General features: G+C 39.3%; 1 protein-coding gene across 4 annotated transcripts in view; it reads left to right on the top strand.

Moving 5' to 3' along the window:
* Positions 1-18,953, top strand: part of EYS (eyes shut homolog) — an 860,563-nt gene that overhangs the window by 808,476 nt on the left and 33,134 nt on the right. For all 4 annotated transcript variants that reach the window (XM_048297572.1, XM_048297571.1, XM_048297573.1 and 1 more), the window contains 3 exons: positions 10,280-10,462; positions 15,659-15,825; positions 16,025-16,169. In XM_048297572.1, coding sequence (XP_048153529.1) covers positions 10,280-10,462; positions 15,659-15,825; positions 16,025-16,169 — 495 coding nt within the window. The remainder of the gene's footprint in view (positions 1-10,279; positions 10,463-15,658; positions 15,826-16,024; positions 16,170-18,953) is intronic.

Genomic DNA, 18,953 nt, shown 5'->3' with positions numbered 1-18,953 from the left:
GTAACAAGGACTTTTCTTATGTTTCTGCATCAGATGGAACATACTGCAGTCTAAGCAGGCTGGTAACAATGGCTCTGAGTTTATCTGAGTTATGCTGTGCTAAGGAATGAGCGCTTCGGTGGCTCGATGCCGCGTTTATTCCACAGGGTCCCTCGTGGAGACGCTCAGGCAGCGCTCTGCCAGCACCTACACGTGCCCACGATCTCACCTTCGCAGGCGGTCGCGAACAGCCCCTCACACACAGTCTGTGCATGAACCGGAGACAGGGAGGCGTGAGGGGTTCTCTGCATGCGATTCCGAGGTGTTTAATGGTGCAAACACAATTGAAGGGAAACAGAGACAAAAAACCAAGAACCAAGCCCATGCCAGTTTTATCCCGAAGGGTCCCAGGGGTGGGCAGAGCATCAGAAGCCAATGGTCTGAGGGCCAGGGGGCAGAGGCGAGGGTGAGTGATATAACAGGGACCAATGGGAGAAGGGAGGAGAGGGGGGAGAGAGTCGGTAGCCAGTGGAATCTCGGTGAAGGGAGAACTTTCTAGCACAGTGGTTTATGGAGACACTACTTCGAAGTAACATAGGGGGTGTAAAGTGGACTTAGCCGCTGCAACACACTATGCTTGTTTCAGACATCAATAAAAGCTTCCTAAAAGCATGTCCATTTTTCCAAAAATACACAGCAAGATGCATTATCTCTCACTACACATTTTTCTTGCTGTTATCACTAGATGACCACATTACTTTGACTGCAAGTTGACCATTATACATTGAAATGTCTCTCAAGAACCTCTGCAGCTACAGCGTAATGGGCCAAGGGGAGAGGGTTGACAATATAAAACAGAAGAGGACAGGCTATGTTGGTCAGGTGGAGGACAGGGCCAGACAAGCATTCTGACCAGCCAACTATTTACATGGGACTGGCCCTTTTTGTCTCTGTATCTCTCTATTTTCCACACTTGTTCCTCCACAAAATCACCTAATTTCCTCCTTTAGACATCCATAAATCCTGTGCTATTCCAAAATGCTCTTCACTACATCTCATAATCTGTCCCACACCCCATGGCAGTTACACCCCTCTGTCCAAAAGGTGATCCGGTGTTGACTCATCATGGGGTGTGTCACACCTTGGTACTAGGGCTGAAGGCAGCCTGAGAGCCCTGGGAGGGGTCTGGACAAGGTGTTCCTTCCTCTGAATCCTTAATTTGGGTTCCTGTCTGCTGTCGTGCTCTGTGCTCCTCTGGGATTATGGAGATGGACCTGTGACGGACTGGTGGCTCCTGGGGTAGGGCTGGGACTTGACTGCTGATTTGTGGAGTTAAATGCCTCCGAGAGTTCCAGCTTGTCTGGGGGGGGTGGGGTGGAGGGGAGGAGAACACCATCAATATGCAACACTTTGGAAAAGAGACTTTGTCTACATGGGCAGATTGACTAATTCCCCCAAGTGACTTTGTTTCTTTAAGCTGCAGATAAAGGGATCTATATCATTTAAACTGAGTCCAGTTATTGAGCTCTGGCTTTTCAGTAGATTTGTGTGAAAGCAGCCAGCATTCAAGCCCTTAGTCTGATAAATTTCCTTTCATATTTAAATTAGTAAAAAGTTGCTTGCATTTTCTTTTTTGCTGACTATAAATCTCCTCCAGTGTTTAGTATCACGGAGTTGATTACAGTTGTTAAATTGCTACCATCTCTGTAATCAGCCTTTATTTATTTTTTTTTTCTATTTTTGTTACCACTTCTATCTAAACACAGAATGGAGGCATTTCCTGGTTTGTACAAGAAATTGATACAGTCAAATATAAGATCAGTATGTTTGAAATATTGCAAGAAATAATATAATGAATGAATATAATCTTGAATATAATGCAAGAAATTTTGATATATAAGATGCAGAAATTTTAAATAGTAAATATCAGTATATCATTGTACTGTGAAGTTGTAGTGGCCTCGTAAATGCAAGTGAAGCAGGAATGGTTCATTCACCAAGACCAGAAATGAACACCTGGACTTCTAAACTGTCTATGTTGTTGGTAATTATATGTCTCACAAGAAACGGAGCTCTTCTGGGAAGCTGTTGGTCATAACATGAGGCCTTTTGCTATGCCAAGAGTCAAGAGCAAGCAGTTTGTAAGTACAAATACAAATTTGAAGGGAGAAGGATTTCAAAGGCATGTGCATTGCTAAGATGAGTAATTGTGTCATTTACAGTGTTTCGACCAAACTTCAGTGGTTTAGTTTCACATATGTTCACATATGTGACAATATGAAGCAGAGTCCTAACTGTGACACCGTATTTAGCAAACACACCCTGAAAAGGGTCATTCGCAGCACACATTCACAGCAATCTGTAAGGTTCTTCCTTGAAACGTTTCTGAGCAACACTTATGGTAATGTTTCACAGTCCAAAGGATTCCAGCAGGTTTTCTGTAGGGTGTATTCCCCCATGTATAAAATTCATTTCAAACTGTTGAAGTGGGAATAGTCACTTGCTTCAAGTTCTGTAGAGTGAAAATCAGCCTGCAAGCGAATTGTTTCCATGCAGCTATGTTTGGCACACAATGTCACCTTCAGAGTTGTTTGGGTCTGCAGACTGAATTGTGCAGTTCGGTGACAACAGATGCCCAAAAGGAATTTCCTCAGCTAAAAAAATCTGCTTTTCAAGGTTCCTGGTCAGTGATAAAAGACCTTGGGGAATGCTAATCAGAGTTGCTCTTCTTACTGTTTAAGAGAATTTATTTTCTAGGTCATTTTGTTTTCACTGGGCCTTAATTTCTCCCACCCCTCCAGTGTGAGGAATGTCAGAAAAATTGTAAAAAACATGCATAGGCACACTCACACACTATTAATGTCACTGCTCTACTGACAGTTTTTCAGAATCATATTTTCATCCCTTAGCAGTGAAATCACTTATTATTTCAAATTTCAGTTCCCAAAGTATAACTCTGATGACTCCATGATTACTGATGCCACAGGACAAGTAAAAGGAATCCATAAGTCCTGGAGGTGGGGAGGGGAAGGCATACAACTGAATGACCCGTTAAGTGGATCACTAACTCCTGATACAACAGTCTTCCTGACTTCATGAGTATTTTAATACCACTTTGAAACCTCATCTTGCACTGCACCACCCTGCACCAGCACCCCTTATCTTTTCCTCTTTGGACTTCCCAGAGTTTCTAGTGAAAAAAGTGGGTTTGCATGGCAAGGTTACCCTGCAGCCCATGGTTAAGACCATGGTGAGGCAGCTGTTCCCCTGCAGCCCATGGAGGCCCACAATAGCGAAGATATCCACCTGCAGGCTGTGGAGGATCCCAGGCTGTGACCCCATGGGAAGCCTGCACTGTAGCAGGGTCTGGCAGGGCCTGTGGACCCATGAAGAGAAGAGCCCACACCGGAGCAGGTTTGATGGCAGGACTTGTGACCCTGTGGGAAACCCACGCTGGGAAGAACTGTAGCCTTGGAAAAGATTCACACTGGAGAAGTTAATGGAGGACTCTCTCCCATGGGAGGGACCCCGCACTGGAACAGGGGAAGACCATGAATAGTCCTTTCACTGAGGAGGAGGGAGTGGCAGAGGCCTCATCCACAACCGCTATGCCCCATCACCCTGTGCCAGTCGTGCAGGAGGAAGTAGAGAATTCAGAATTCAGAAGTGAACTTGAACCCAGGAAGAAGGGAAGGGACAGGAGCAAATGTTTTAAAAACTGGTTTTATTTCTCATTACCCTACTCTCATTTGATTGGCAGTTTTTCCCCAAGTCAAGCCTATTTTTCCCATGACAATAACTAGTTGTCACAGGATGAGCACAGACAAGCCCTGCCTTAGCCTCAGAACTCAGCAGCAGTTTAAATTTAAGGAATCACTCTGGTCTACAAGTTCTAATTATGGCAAATCAGATCTATTAATAAAATGAATAGTTTCTTAAACAGACAAGAGACAACAGGTGAAAGATCTTAATCAGAATTACTTTCTACACAGTATAAAGCTAAAGAACTACTAGTAAATTACAGCATAACATAAAACAGTGCACTACATCAAGGGACCTACATTAAAACTAGTAAAAGAAATAGTATTGATTAGGAGTCAAATGTAATTTACCACTGGAATGACAATAATGTGCACAGATTCCTTCACTTAATCCCTGGGGAGTAACTGTGAAGAGTCCCTTCTCACAGGAGAAACTCCACACAGTTCCAGGAAAATGTACAGGTTTCTCTTTGTGAAAGTTTGGAGTGGCTTTTATGGTCATAAAGTGAGGTGTCTGTCAGTCAGAAATCTGGCTTATCTTCCCAGATCTCACTTCAACAGCAAGATGTTCATTGGCAGCTGGGAGATGCCAGACCAGCATTAATCCCATAGTGCCAAAATAACTCACGACAAGACAGCTTGCCCTGCTTGAGTTATCTGATGGGTTAAGTAACAATAGATAAGTTTGGTGGGGGTTGCAATGCCCTGCTGCACTGGTGAGTGATCTCTCCCTGTCCTTATCGCAAGCCACAAAATTTTATTCTAGTTTCTCTGTCCATCTAAGGAGGAGATCGACTTAGCTGCTTTGGTGGACACCTGGTGTCCAGCCAGGGTCAACCCACCACAGCTTGGAAGACTGTAAAGTACAATACTTGGTAGTAATTTCCATTCCTTTTTCAATATTGTCTTTGCAAATAATTTGTCTTTGCAGCAGGCCTGTGTATCACTTAGGGAAGACTGGCTTGAGAGCTGCTCAAATGAAAGGAATTTGAGGTTGCTGGTCAACAGCTGGCTGAACATGAGCCACGTGTGCCCAGGTGGCCAAGAAGGCCAATGGCATCCTGGCCTATACCAGCAATAGTGTGGCCAGCAGGACCAGGGCAGTGATTGTCCCTCTGTACTCAGCACTGGTGAGGCCACACCTCAAATGCTGTGTTCAGTTCTGGGCTTCTCACCAAAAAACACATTGAGGTGCTGGAATGTGTCCAGAGAAGGGCAATGAAGCTAGTGATGCTCTCTATGGCTACCTGAAAGGAGGCTGTAGCGAGGTCGGGGTCAGCCTCTTCTGCCATGTCTCAAGGGGCAGGACAAGAGGAAATGTCCATAAAATGCACCATGGGAGATTCAGATTAGATATTACCAAAAAAATATAATTGAAAGAGTAGTTAGACATTGGAATATGCTGCCCAGGAAGGTGGTGGAGTCACCATCTCTGGAAGTGTTTGAGGCATCTGGTTGTGACACTTGGGGGTACGGTGATTGTGGTGGTGCTGGGTTTTTGGCTGGACTGGATGATTGTGAAGGTCTCTTCAGACCTTGATATTACTGTGTCCCACAGCCGTAGGGAGGAGAGGAGAGAAGAGCCAGCAGGCAGGAATTGTGCAGCAAGATTGATTTATTTAATTATTTTACAAACTCTTTTATAGACCTTTTTCTTCATAGTCTAATTGGACAAAGGATCAGCCACCCCCTGGGTGGATTGGCTAGAAATCCTAAACATCTATTGTCAAAATATTATGTACTGTACCATAAACATAGTCCTACAAGGTAGCAGGTGTTCATAGTTTACAGAAGTTCTGCTAATCTCTTCGTGAGAGAGAAAAGTATCCCACGGGCTTAGAAAGAAGCAAGAAAATTCTTGCTAGCAGCAATATTGTATCCACACCTTGATGGTTCTATAATTGTGTGATTCTCTGAAATATGAGTAGATCTTTAGGAGAACTGCATACTATTCATCCCACACTGTATATGGCTGCTGATCCTGGAGCCAGATACTGAGCTGGCAACTGTTCACAGGTAGACAATGTTAATATAAAAAACGTGTATAATCTGATTGCAGTTCTGTAGCCTGAAGTCTTCATCTCTTTCTATCCCTTTAATCTGTCTTAGTTTTTGCAGTGTATTGTAAAGATGTGGTCCAAGATGTATTGCCAGTGAATGCTGAAGGAACATTAATTTTAACTCATAACAGTAAATTCAAAGATAATTAAACCATTATTCTCTTTTTTCTTTGTCACTTTATTCTCTTTGTTAAGATATTTTTCAAACTATAGCTTGTTTTTTTAACTCCCATTTTTTGTGCTCAGCTCTGATAAGATGTACAACATTAGGGAAGTAAGTAATCAACCATATTGATACATTTATATAAGGGGATAACTTGCCGTTATTTCTTTGTGAGTCAGTGGGACATATCACACGTTATTACTTCTTCAATACTGGGAACGCAGAAAAGCACAATGATGAATGGCATAGAACTGGCAGAGGGACACAGGACAAGATCAAGGACAAAAAGTTGATAAAAGACTTCAGTACTCTGTCAGAGCAGTGTGTATTTTAAGCACGGTGTTAATTTGAAGTGTGTGAGCAAGGCTCATAATCAAAGACATTGGGACACGTCTCCGTTCTTTACCTCTTCAGGCTGTGCACTGCAAGAGTAGGAATCAGTTTGGATGATGTCCAGACAGGAAATGAAAAATAACCCAGTGAGGTTAGCTGTGCCCTCCACTATTTCAACCAGCCCCAAACATTTTACAAATAAAGTTTAAAAGGACTGTGTTTCAAGGAAAAGATTATACAATTTTCTGCAGTCTTGGCCCCATAACTTTATAATGAAAAGATGGAGAATAAAAGGAAAAGGTGAAGCAAAAAACAACAATTTTGCCAATCACTGTATTTTTCATACAGGAGTATTATTTTTTTTTTCAATTTCTAAGTTAAAAATATGTAAGAGTATGGCAAGCTAGTCTGCATTAAAATCAAACTAATGAAGGTCATTACATGAAAGGAATCTCAAAGACTGAGTGTTTTACAGTGATGCACTTTTACTGATGACTTTCACTTTTTTATGTGATTGGATAAAGATCTCTTAATAAGTAATACTTATTGTCAAGAAGAAACATGATTAAAAATGTGGTATAAAATCTATAAGTGGCAGTTAGCTGTCAAGCTAGATAGATTGAGTTAGCCAGAAATATAAGCTTTTTACTCAGTATTAATTAACATTTCTAAATACATTTTATTCTCCATAGACCAGCATAGGGAGGACTATTTGCAAACATTTACTGCATGTGCCTACCTGCTAAAGATAGGGTGGTTAATTAGACACTGCATCTGACTTCTGCTAGGTGTGAGAAGCTTCTTCAGCGCAGTGGAGAAAACTGTGAAGAAGTAAACCAAAATAATGTGCAATGATTTCCATTAAAAGTGTCTGTGGGACTCCTATTGCCTTAGAAAGTATTATTCCCTTTCAGGACCACATGCCTGATAGAGGTATAGCTCCATGTGGTGCTCATGCACCATTTCAGTTTGGATCCAAACACCGTGCATGCACAGGGAGGGACCAGCATGGAGGGGAGCAGGGCTGGGATATGGCATCTGGTTAACAAATGCTGGTAGTGCTTTTGCAAGTCAACAATAAATAAGGACAGTCCAACCAGAGAATTTGAAATTTCCTAAATCTGTTTGTGGGTCTGAGTTGCTCCTCTGGAGGAATGTGCCCTGCTTACTGCCGGCCTCCTGATAAGCTACCATTATGTAAGTCTTTGTTTGCCCAGATATTTGCAAATTTTTGCAAATTATTTCATTTCTAAGTGTCCTAGGGTTAGTCTTTAAAATCAGAAAAAAAGTGTTTCCTTGATTTCACTGAGAATGAGTTCAGAATTTCACAACCATTTAGCTTTATGGCGGTGAAGACCAGAGACAAAGATCATGCAGAATGAGAAGGGGTTTCAGGATACAGAGCAAGTAGACTTCAGCCCACCTATCTTTAGAAGTCTGAAATACTTTGACTTACAACCCAATGCTACCTTTTTACTCAGTGGGGTGAAGTAAGCATTTTGGAATACCGTTCACCTGTCCTGTATAAGGAAGGTGTTTTATGTGAAATCATATCCTAAATGTGCTTGATTTTTCTACTGACATAAAGTGCAACATTAGGTGGTCAGCTGCTACGTAGACATCTATGTCACAGATCATAGAATCATAGAGTTATGGAATGGTTTGGCTGGGAAGGGACCTTAAAGGTCATTCTGTTCCAGCCTCCTGCCATGGGCAGGGACACCTTCCACAGTGTCCCTCCAGCCTGAGGAATCCACAGCCTCTCTGGCCAACCTCTTGAAGGGCCTCATCTTCACAGTAAAAAATTCCTTCCTGATATCTAATCTAAACTACCCTCCTTCACCTTAAGGCCATTCCCCCTTGTCCTATTCCTACAGGCCCTTGTGAAAAGTCCCTCTCCAGCTTTCTTGTAAGCCCTCTTTAGATACTGGAAGGCTGCTGCAAGGTCTCCCCAGAGCCTTTTCTTCTCCAGGCCAAACAATGTCAACTCTCTTAGACTCTCCAATGTCTTCATAGGAGAGGTATTACAGCCCTGTGATCATCTTAGTGGCCTCCTCTGGATTTATTCCAACAGGTCCATACATTTCTTGCATTGGAGGCCCTTTGCCAATCTTAATCCAGCTTTATATGGAGTGCTAGAAGGAGCGAGTAGAAAGGCAAGAAAATAACTCCCCAGTCAGAAAGCTCCAAGGAAACAGCTGAGACAATGGCGTATTTCATGCTGGGGATAAAGGGTTATTCCCTGTTGGGAATAACTTGTCAGGAATAGACTCTTCAGTGATCTCTCCAGCAAACCAAATTACCTGGCTCTGTGGAGCTACATGAGAGAGTTTGCTTTTCCCATTATAAACCGAAGCAGGAAAAGACAATAAACACAAAGGACTCCTTTATTTTAAAATTTTCTTGTCTCCTAAATATTTTGTGGTTTATTAAATAAATGTAAAGAAACAAACAAAAGGGGGGAAAAAGAAAGAAAAAAAAGGAAGAATACTTCACAGTAAAGGAGCTGCCTGTGTGTCATAGCTTCCTGAGTTAGCAAAAATACAGAATTTGAAACTTCTTCAGTCATGTTCAAGTAATCTAAGGGAATATGGGTGGATAAAAACTAACATCAGATTTAAATATGGGGGAGTTGCATTTTGCCTCCAATGCAGCACATGAATCACAAAGGTCTGAAACTTGAGGTTGTGTTCAGTCAGACTCATTGCCAGTGTCCTTCTAATAAGGACAAAATCACTGCTCCATATGGAAATTTCCTGTCTCCCATTTAAGATCAAGAGCAAGGCATAATGTGCCACATGTGTGGAGTAGAGCTTAATAAACTGGACAGTACACTCTGTACTGCTGCAAACTCCCAGTCTGTGCTAGAAAAGGTTTGCCATGCCTGTGCCTGCACCTTTTCTCAGATGCAGGTACCAAGGCAGTGTCTGCCACTTCAGTGCCAGTACAGCAGGTTTCCAAGGCTGCAAATTTAGAAATGGATTCCGCAGTCTAGAGATGTTGATAGCATTTTCACAATTATGTGTTATTGTTTCTCCCACCCTGTAAACATTCAGGTGCTTGGATGTACTTAGACTAGTATAGATTTACTTGGGGAGTATTATAATTCTTTACCAGCATTTCCCAGTGTGGTTTGTGTATGGTGCAGCTCCATATTCCTTCCTCCCCCCGTCTCTCATCCTGCCTTCATTAATAAAGCTGTATCCAGCTACATTTGGTACACAGGTTGGTTGGAGGTAACTGCTCGAATCTTTTAAATCTAGTCCCATACCCAGTTTCAGGATTAAGCTGTCAGTCCCCTTTCTCCTCTTTTTACTAAACCATATTGTCAATACGAGCATTGTGTGATCTCTGAGCATCAGCTCCAGGAACTGGCTACAGCAGCCTGGCTACTGTGTGCCAGCCCTCAGGGCCATGTAGGTACTTAGCACCAGCTCTCTATTTTCTGTACAGACATGTATAGGCTTGATTTTATTTGTAATTCATGTAGGTCCTATTCACTGTGCTGAAAATTCATCCTTTTATGATGCTTCTTTTTATTATTTCCTCTACCTGTGAAGAATCATTATTCCATAACTTCAACAGCACATCCTTATACTCACTTTCACTCAAATGCTTATCAGAGATGGCATTTCTTTTAACAGGAAAATTTCTTTTTGTATTTTCTTTTGTCAGTCTGAGTCTTGAGTAAATATTAGTGTACTTTTATTTGTAACAATGTTACCTAGAATCCAGAAGATGGCAGTAGTTGCCAATAATTCATTTTTTAAAATAAGCTTATTTACAAAAGCTGAAAAGTAAAGATATTTATCCTCAGAGGAAAGCCAAACTATATCTGCATGTGTATAAAATATTATAACATATCAAATTATTAGTTTCATTTATAAGTTTTTAAGTTCTAAACCAGACTAGGAAATAGAACTTGTAAATACATGTGTTAAACATTTTTCCCTAACATTGAATTTATTATTTTTTTTATCCAGCTATTAATATTACTCAACCAAGTTTCAGTGGCACAGATGTCTTTGGCTATACCTCATTCCTAGCTTATTCTACAATCCCAAATATCACCTTCTACTATGAATTTCGCTTGAAATTTCAGTTGGCAAACCACCACTCAGCTTTACAAGATAACCTGATTTTTTTCACTGGACAGAAGGGCCAAGGTAAGCTTTATTTGTATTCCTTATCCTTACAAGCTTTCAAATACTCATTAAACAAGTAGGATAAAAATATGAACAGGTTTCTCTTGATTATTTTTAGGATATAATTTCATTAGTGGGAAAATAATTTCTTCAAAACTGTATTGTTTTGTAAAGACAGAGTAATCAATCAGGTTGTATAAATGTTTCTTTTCATTAATGAGAAATATAATTGCTTCCAGTAATTAAAGTCAACAGTTAATGTGACGTAGTATGTTTCTGAACACAATAAATGGAAACCAGGAGGTCAAGGTTCCTTTTTTTCAGTTGTAAACATAAATTTCATTGTTGATCATTGAGCTCTGTGTTATTTACATAAAACAGGAGACCCTAAACTCTGAGATCTCTCAGTGCAAGTTAACCCAGGCTATCTACGAGTAAGTTGAGCTACAGTCTGTATAGCAAAGCATTCAACTTGGTCTGATTAACACAGCTGAGAAGCAGGTTATGTAGCTTTACTTACAGCATTTGTACTAAGATTTTAGCAATACTGAAGGTATCTCCTCACAGCACCCCTCTGCAGCAAGCTGCATGGCACAGCATGGCATGGGCTAAAATAGTAATACTACTTGTGTTCTGTCCATCTCAGCATTACTCCAAACAGAAGCCATAATCTTGATGAAAGTTGAGAAAAATTTTATATAATATGACACAGACATAAAGTAGTCATAGATCATAGATACTTCAAAAGAAGCAAGTAACTTATTTTTATCTTAATTGTTTCTGCCATTGGATCATGACCTAACTTTTTGGGTTTGGAGCTGTCCTATGGGATTGTTGAAGCCTAGGATGGAGGTTGGGTGATGTGTCTTAGGTCTAAACCCATCAGAGCAGGAGAGTGATTTAGGTATGTTAATAGAAGTCTCAACTACTATAGTAGACGCTTTACCATATCTAAAACATTACATGAGTTTTGCAGAAATGGCCCTTGACCTACAGGAAGCTTACACTTATGCTGAACAGTATCAGAAAATTAATGCTTCAGAAGGATGAAGGAGGGGAGAAATTATTATTTACTGTTTTAAGATACTGAGCTCCCAAAATGCATAATTAGAAATCAATTTTGGGGAGGCATTATGCAATTACATATATATCTAACAAAACAATTGCAGGATATCACATCAGTAGTTTACAGGATGTCTTCATTTGCTATGTTAATACATTTGATATTTTCTTAGGTCTTCCTTTCTATTAAATTTCTTTACTTAAGTTCCTATACCCTCTGGGGCTTCTTCTCCTTTCTCCCTGTGGCAGACTTCCAGGAGTCAGACTGTTAGTCTGTTGCAATGCAAACTAAAACTTGTTACCTTAGAACAGCTCAGCAGTTTATCTATGATATAATTAAGTCTGCTGCTTTTCATTTGCAAAGATCCTGTCAAATTTAGCTAGTGCAGCTCAGCAAATCAGCTGCACTTTAGTGTGCCATGAGACCCTAGTACTTAATTTATCAGGTTTTTTACCCAAATTAGCCTAACACAAATTGGTATTAACCACTCTGAATGCATTTAAAACTCTACTTCTATCTGTGTGGAAATCAGAATTTGCTAAGTTTTTCCAAACTTCAGCAAAAGACATGGTCAGACCTGGTTGATCCTGCTAACTGAACTACATTCACATTATTTTAACTACATCCAGGTATAACTCCCCATGCCACATTTTATTTCTGTGACAGACACCATTCACTCGCAGGCAGCTTTTCCCTTCCCTTGCTGTTACAGTTCACTCCCAGGCAGCTTTTCTTTTCACTCACTAATTATTTATTTTTGTGGATGGATGAAATATTGTCTTTCTTTTTTGGGTAGCTGAGTAGAAACAGCGCACAGAGTTGAAATTACCTAAAACCTTTCCATCTAATCATTCAGAAAAGAGCATTCAAAAGCCTGTGTCTGCATCATTAAATTTTTATAAGAAGCTCTGTTGTAATACGAACACAAAGAAATTGCTAGAACATTCTTTTCAATGACATGAACGAGCCACCACATTCAGTCATGTTTCTGCAACCTTGGGAACTGAATTTCAAGTACCTGTTTGAAACATTTCCAATTGTAGGAAGTATAACCAAACAAAAATTATACCAATTAATTCACTGTCTTTATTCAGAATGGAGAAAATGCAAACATGAAAAATAGAACACCAATGGTATGAAATAATCTGATTCTTTTTCAGTTACAATAATCAAAAGAGAACACAAAAAAATTTGCTTAAATATAAAAGATACATTGCACTAACATTGGTCTCAGAGGCCTGCCTGCAGGGTGTACCCTGTACTGTCAAAAGTCATTGTGGAATGTAGGTCTTGGAATCATATTTGGCTGAACTGAGTTTAAAAAAAAGGTCTTACTGGTGTCATTTTTATTAATGAGAATACTAGCATTCTGGGTTTATTATGCAGTTGTCAGGCAGAAACCTGGCTTTTTATTACTTTGCATATCATTTGTGTGTGTGTGTGTGAACACTGCAGTACAGCAGTCGGGCATTTCTGCAGCCCCATGTCCAACGATGAGTGGGCAGCAGTGCTCCTGCCAAGGGCAACACTCAACAAGCACAGAGCAATGAGGTGATGCTAAAATGCTGTTGGTAATTTGCTATTTTCTCATTAGTTTAAATTGTTGGGGAGACTGAGCACCCCACATTTGAACTACCAGAAAGCAGTTTCTTATCAAAAGAATATCACTTATTTCACCAAGAAAGTGCTCTTGTTTTAAAAATTTACTGAGTATTGAACAATAATGCTCTCAACAGGAGGAGCATGAGGATTTTCACAGCCAGTGATCTTCCAGTAAGGAAGTATTTTTAATATTTAATTTGCATCTTCCCCTTTCTCCATTTCATCTCATTTCTTTTAGTTAGCATTCTCTTGCAGCACCCTACCTGATTCCCCTCCAATGTTGTCTCTGCCCAAACCATGGGCATCGATTTCATGGCTAACCTCTTGTGAGTTACTGTGAAATTCTGTCCCAATAAACAGTTAAAGTTAAAAGTTGTCTCATATATGCAGACTATTAATATTATTTTATTCTGCCCCAACCCTGACAGAGTTCAAGGCCAGGTTGGATAAGGCCTTGAGCAATCTGATCTAATCAATGGCGTCCCCAATGGCAGTGGGTGCTGGGACTAGATTATGTTTGGGGTCACTTCCAACCCCTCAACAGTCTATGATTCTATGCTTATCTTCACTTCAATTTTTTTCACTTCAAATCAAGTCTGTTCTGTAGAGTGCTGACACTGTTGCACTTCTTTAATACACTTTAATTCTGAAAAAGCATTTTAAAAGTTCAGAAACCCTTTTAAATAACAGTTTGTCTTTCATGTGCTTCCTCTAGTTTTGCAGGTCAGATCACAGAAGTACATTGCAGACACTGCTGAAAATAGAAACTTGAGTAAAAAGAATTGCTATTTTCAGTTTGGAAGTCCTTCACCAGTAATGTGCCAGTGTAACTAAAAGCAATGGAATTTCATTCAGTCATGAACAAATCATTGTAATAAAAAATAAATAGTGTTTGTGTTCTATACAGCTGGATGCAACTGCACACTTTCTACAGAGGCAGTGTATTCATATCCTTTGGAATAAGGATTTCCTTTTCTTTTTCTATATATTCCCATTGCACCAAAATAGTAACTCTATAGAAAAAACAAACTTCTGTATAGAAAAAGCACGGTGTACAGCATGTTCACTTCCAGAATATGAGATAAGGGAAATACGGCAGTTTTGGCTGTGAAGCAGCTGTGTACAGAGCTTCAGTGGGAGGACAATACAAGTAGCATTGTTTCCTGGGGAAAAGCCTAGTTTGACTTTTGCAAATGAAAAAAATTTCCCATGAATTTGAAACAGGGGCATCAAGACACATTTGAAATAAGGGCCACCATGTGACATTGGAAGAACAAATAGGAAGAGACCTTCCCTGGAACAAATACAAAATAAGACAGCCTTATGAAAACAGAAGAAAATATCAAATGAAATACAGTGTACAGGCATGAAATTGAGCACTGAATTGCTTGAATTCCCAGGAGAGTTGGAAAAGAAATGGATGGCTTTGAATTTCAATTCAGGACATCCTAAGGCAGGAGTGAGAACATTCTTCATTTTCACCATTGTTCGTATCCTGGTTCTTTTACCGTACCAAATGTGTGTGCCGAAGAAAGGTTGGGGTTGATAAAAAGACACAAGCTGATCAGGTTTTGTCTAAGCAATGGTGGTTCCTCTCTTGCCTGCATGAGAAGAGAGACTGAATTCTCTTTAATGATGCCAGTGTAAAAATGTGTTTATTTGGATGACCAGGAATAGGTCCAGGAATTTAACTCTCACTCATGGGCTTTATGTCAGACTTAAAATCCTTCAAATGAGATTTTACACTATAGTTACTAAAAGCACAAACACTTATAGCATGCAAGCCTAAATGTAAAGAAATTAAATTATTTATGGCAAACTGGCAAATTAATTAGTTCTAACCTGAAAGTAAAGAAGGCTTAAAGAATTAAAGCACTTGGCTGACCAAGGAAATTCCATCAATGAACATCCTAGAGCCATCTTAATTGGGGGCAAGTGCCATAAAGTCTCCAGGTGCTGTTGAGTCAAGGGCAGCTGAAGGAGCTTGACAGAAGCTGCTAGAGCTTCTTCACACCCATGTCCCTGTTACTCCCCTCGCCTCAGAGCAACAGATGGCCTCTGGTTTTGAGGCTCTCGAAGTACTTATAATGATAGCTGAAAGCATCCTGGAATAGGATTAAGTCAGGGCCTATTCTCACATGCAACTTGAAATTTCAATTTTTTTTTTTTTTTTTTTTTTTTTTTTTTTAAGATTTTAGAGAAAGTTTAAAATTTATTCGTGTTCCAGGCGGAAGCAACAGCAATGACTGCTAAATCCACCAGGGTTGGCAGGTTTTGTCAATGTCACTAACTTAACTGTGGTATGAAAAAGATCTTGCTCCAAAAAGCCTATAAATGTTTAAAATTTCCGCAGTTTCTATTTTAAATCCACAAGAATACTGGAAATAATCTTACAAGTTAAACCATTAATATTAGAAATATATAGGAAACTATTAACCTTCCTGGCTAAAATTTTGCTAAACATAACTTCTCAGTGGATTTGGAGTATATCTTACACATTGGTGTTCACTAAATCCTGGAATAAGTAGTTATCCTTTTTTTTGTCTTTTCAGGTGTGAATGGAGATGATTTCTTGGAGTTAGGCCTCCGTAATGGGAGAATGGTATATAGCTACAATCTAGGTTCTGGCACAGCAACAATCATTAGCAAACCACTTGATCTGACACTCAATATTCATGTCATCCATCTTGGCAGAAATCTCCAGAAAGGCTGGCTGAAGGTAAAAAAGCAATTCCTTTAGAAGGATAGAAGGATAGCTTTTAGATGAAAGTGTTCTCTGTGTTTTTTCACATTTTATATAGAAAATCTAATTTTTTTTTTTCTGCTTCCCTGTAAAGCTGGGAGGATTGTCTTCACTAGGAGTTCCTAAAAAAAGGCAAATTCCTTTGTTGTAACAAATATTAATGTTTCATTGAAAGGTGGATGATCAGAAGAATAAAACTGTCACTTCTCCTGGGAGACTGGTTGGACTCAATGTCTTCAGTCAGTTTTATTTAGGAGGCTATCATGAGTATACTCCAGAACTCCTACCAAAGGGACCCAGATTTAAGAATGGCTTTCAAGGTAAAGATTACACCATTTTCAATTCCTTTTAATACATGCATCAGATTGTAGATCTTCCTTTCATAGGCAACCAAAACAATCTCTGTCTTATCAGGAAACAAACTAGAACCTCCTCGGCTGAATTTCCTGTGGCTTTTTCATTATTTCACTATGATAACTAAGAAACATGATGCAAAAAGAGGCTTTGCTAAATAATTTTAATACTTTCTGTTTCTGCTAAAATGGAAGTTTGCCATTGCAATGTTTGCCATGTAATCTCTTCTTTTGTGTCCCTGTTCTACAGCATCACTTCAAAAGGGCTTCCTTTCTCTGTAGTAGTTTAGATTCTTCTCCCAATGTGACTGACAGTGCTAGTTTGGGTAATATCTTTCATGCTGAAAATTTCTTTCTGAAAGAAATCTTTTTTTTTTTCCTGGCATTATGATCTTGGTCTCTAGACAGGACTTAGCTAATTCCTCTTGCAAATATTTATCTAGCAGATAATAATTCTTACCTCAAAAGTGATATTTGAAGCTTTGTTAATCTGTTTTCAGCTCCTACCAGATCAGCAATGAAGCAAAGGACTTGTTCATAACAATTTATTTTTGTTCTTTGCTTCCAAAGAAACAATGTGCTTGATATTTGCAAGGTAAAATTTCAATTCATTTTGAGCACTGGAAAGCCTTTCGATTGAAAAGAAAACATTTTGCAATAGTAAAACAGAGTTTGAGTTCTCAATTATGAAAGTGAGGGTAATTATGAAAGGTAAGAATAGCAATAAAACTCAATTTTGTACACTAAAACTCTGCATTTCCATTAAGATCATGTAACCACTTAATTTCCAGCTATTACTTTTTCTTCTTACACTGAAATTTCCTCAAAATCAATTTCATATCCTATAGTCAACTTTTCACTCAGAATATCATATGAATTAACATTTCATCCATCTCTGTCTTTTCAGGAAGTATGGATTGTGTAGTTATACCTTTCATAGCCTCTTAGCAGGTTGCAAATTGGCATATCATAAAGCATAATGTCTATGTGAGTATTTTAATACTCATACTTTAATATGTGAAGAACTTTTGAGTGTTATAAACATGCTAATGTTAGGGGTGATCAATAGGAATCTCTGGTGCTTCACTTTAACCACAAACGTGAATTTTCCAGGTTCCTCATGTTCCAAATACATTCTAATGACGAAATTTCTATAAATTCAGTATGAATAATCTTTAAAAAACCAGAAAGCCCGTGTACTGTTAGTTACCATACTATTTCTTGTATTTACTGCAAAATTTTGGCAAATGTAGCACATAAACAGTTTTCTCTTTGTCCCTATCATTTACAGTATTAAGTCTACTACATTTGCTAATTCATTCCATGCTCCAGTTCCCAGCAGTAGCTTGTCTCTGTCAGCACACTGACTTTCAAGGAATCTGCACTTCCCTATGACCAATTTCTTATGATGTTTTCTTAAGTAGTCAGCATCTCATTTGTTCTTCTAGCTCAGAAATCTCCCAAATTTCAGCTCTCAGGATCTTCAAGTTCAGAAATAAACCTCTATAGACTTTCTCCAGAGTGGGAACTGCAATACCACTGACAGAGTGGAAAATTGTGAACTATTTTACTTCAGCCAATCTACAGCTGTAGGGAACTCAAAGAAACCCTGGAAGTGACAGCCAAGATAAATTTATCTAGCACATAGTTGATTAAACCACTCAGACTTTTGGAAACCTGCTGTTGGCTGCTTTTAAAGACATGATTTATTAAAACCATTTTGCTTCTAATACCAGAGTGTACCTCTCCTTTTGTAAGAAATCACTACTGGATGAAGAAACATTGAGGCCAGCCATACGGCTGCAGACTAAATGTCCCCAGTGTCAGTGTGCAATAATTTACGATTTTTACTCTGTACAACTACAGTTTCAGACCATTTCCTCCCTGACCTGCATGCCTTTAGCATTTTTTCAAGTAATTTCCATAGAGGAGGAGTAAACTGAAGATAAATTTATTTAATAAATTGTCATTTAATAATCAAAAGTTGTGGAATTTTTAATTTAGGACGTGTGAATCAGCATCTAGAGATCCTTTTGAAAGGCTGAAGGATGTTTGATGGTACTGTAAGCAATTTGCAAAATTTCTTTGAGTGCCTATGAGAAGGTGAAGAAACTGGTAAAGGTAGAGGTCAGATGAAGCAGCCAAGTTCATGTGGACTTTGAGGTCCTTTGTGCTTCATCTGAATTTGAGGCTCCTTGGGGGTTACAGGAACCTTTTGTAAATGAGAGGGTTGACTTAACTGTTTAGCTTTTTTTCATTTCCTGTAACAGTGTAATTAAGGTATGTTGTGAGTTTTCTGATCACACTGCAGATGATCTAAAAAGTAAATGTGGGGTGTAGGTAGCTGAAAGTCTTGTGGCCAAAGAGACTCAGACTGGTCATTAATGGACAATCTGAAATGGGAGTATAAAACCAACTGACTCGTGTTCATGTACAACTCAGCACTATGACTCACCTGCACAAAATGAGACAGAGAATTATTTGGAAAAAGCTGGAAGATACAGCTGAATTTCCAACCCTTCCATCTCTGAGAGAGGCAGAGAGAAATCTGGTGTCAGGGACAAAACAAGAGGGAGAGTTCTGAGGTTTCATGTTTGGTGCTATCATGACTGCAGGATGCAGTCTCTAGCCATAGATGCAATTGATGGAGACAGGGCTTTCATCTAGAAATAAGTGAGGAGCAATGAAAGAGGAGCAACTGATTGTTCCTGTGATCCTGTTTATAAGCAGGATGAAGCATGGCTATAGAAG

This window comes from Corvus hawaiiensis, chromosome 3 (assembly GCF_020740725.1).
Source record: "Corvus hawaiiensis isolate bCorHaw1 chromosome 3, bCorHaw1.pri.cur, whole genome shotgun sequence".
NCBI lineage: Eukaryota > Metazoa > Chordata > Aves > Passeriformes > Corvidae > Corvus > Corvus hawaiiensis.
This window is presented reverse-complemented; position numbering and strand designations above follow the sequence as displayed.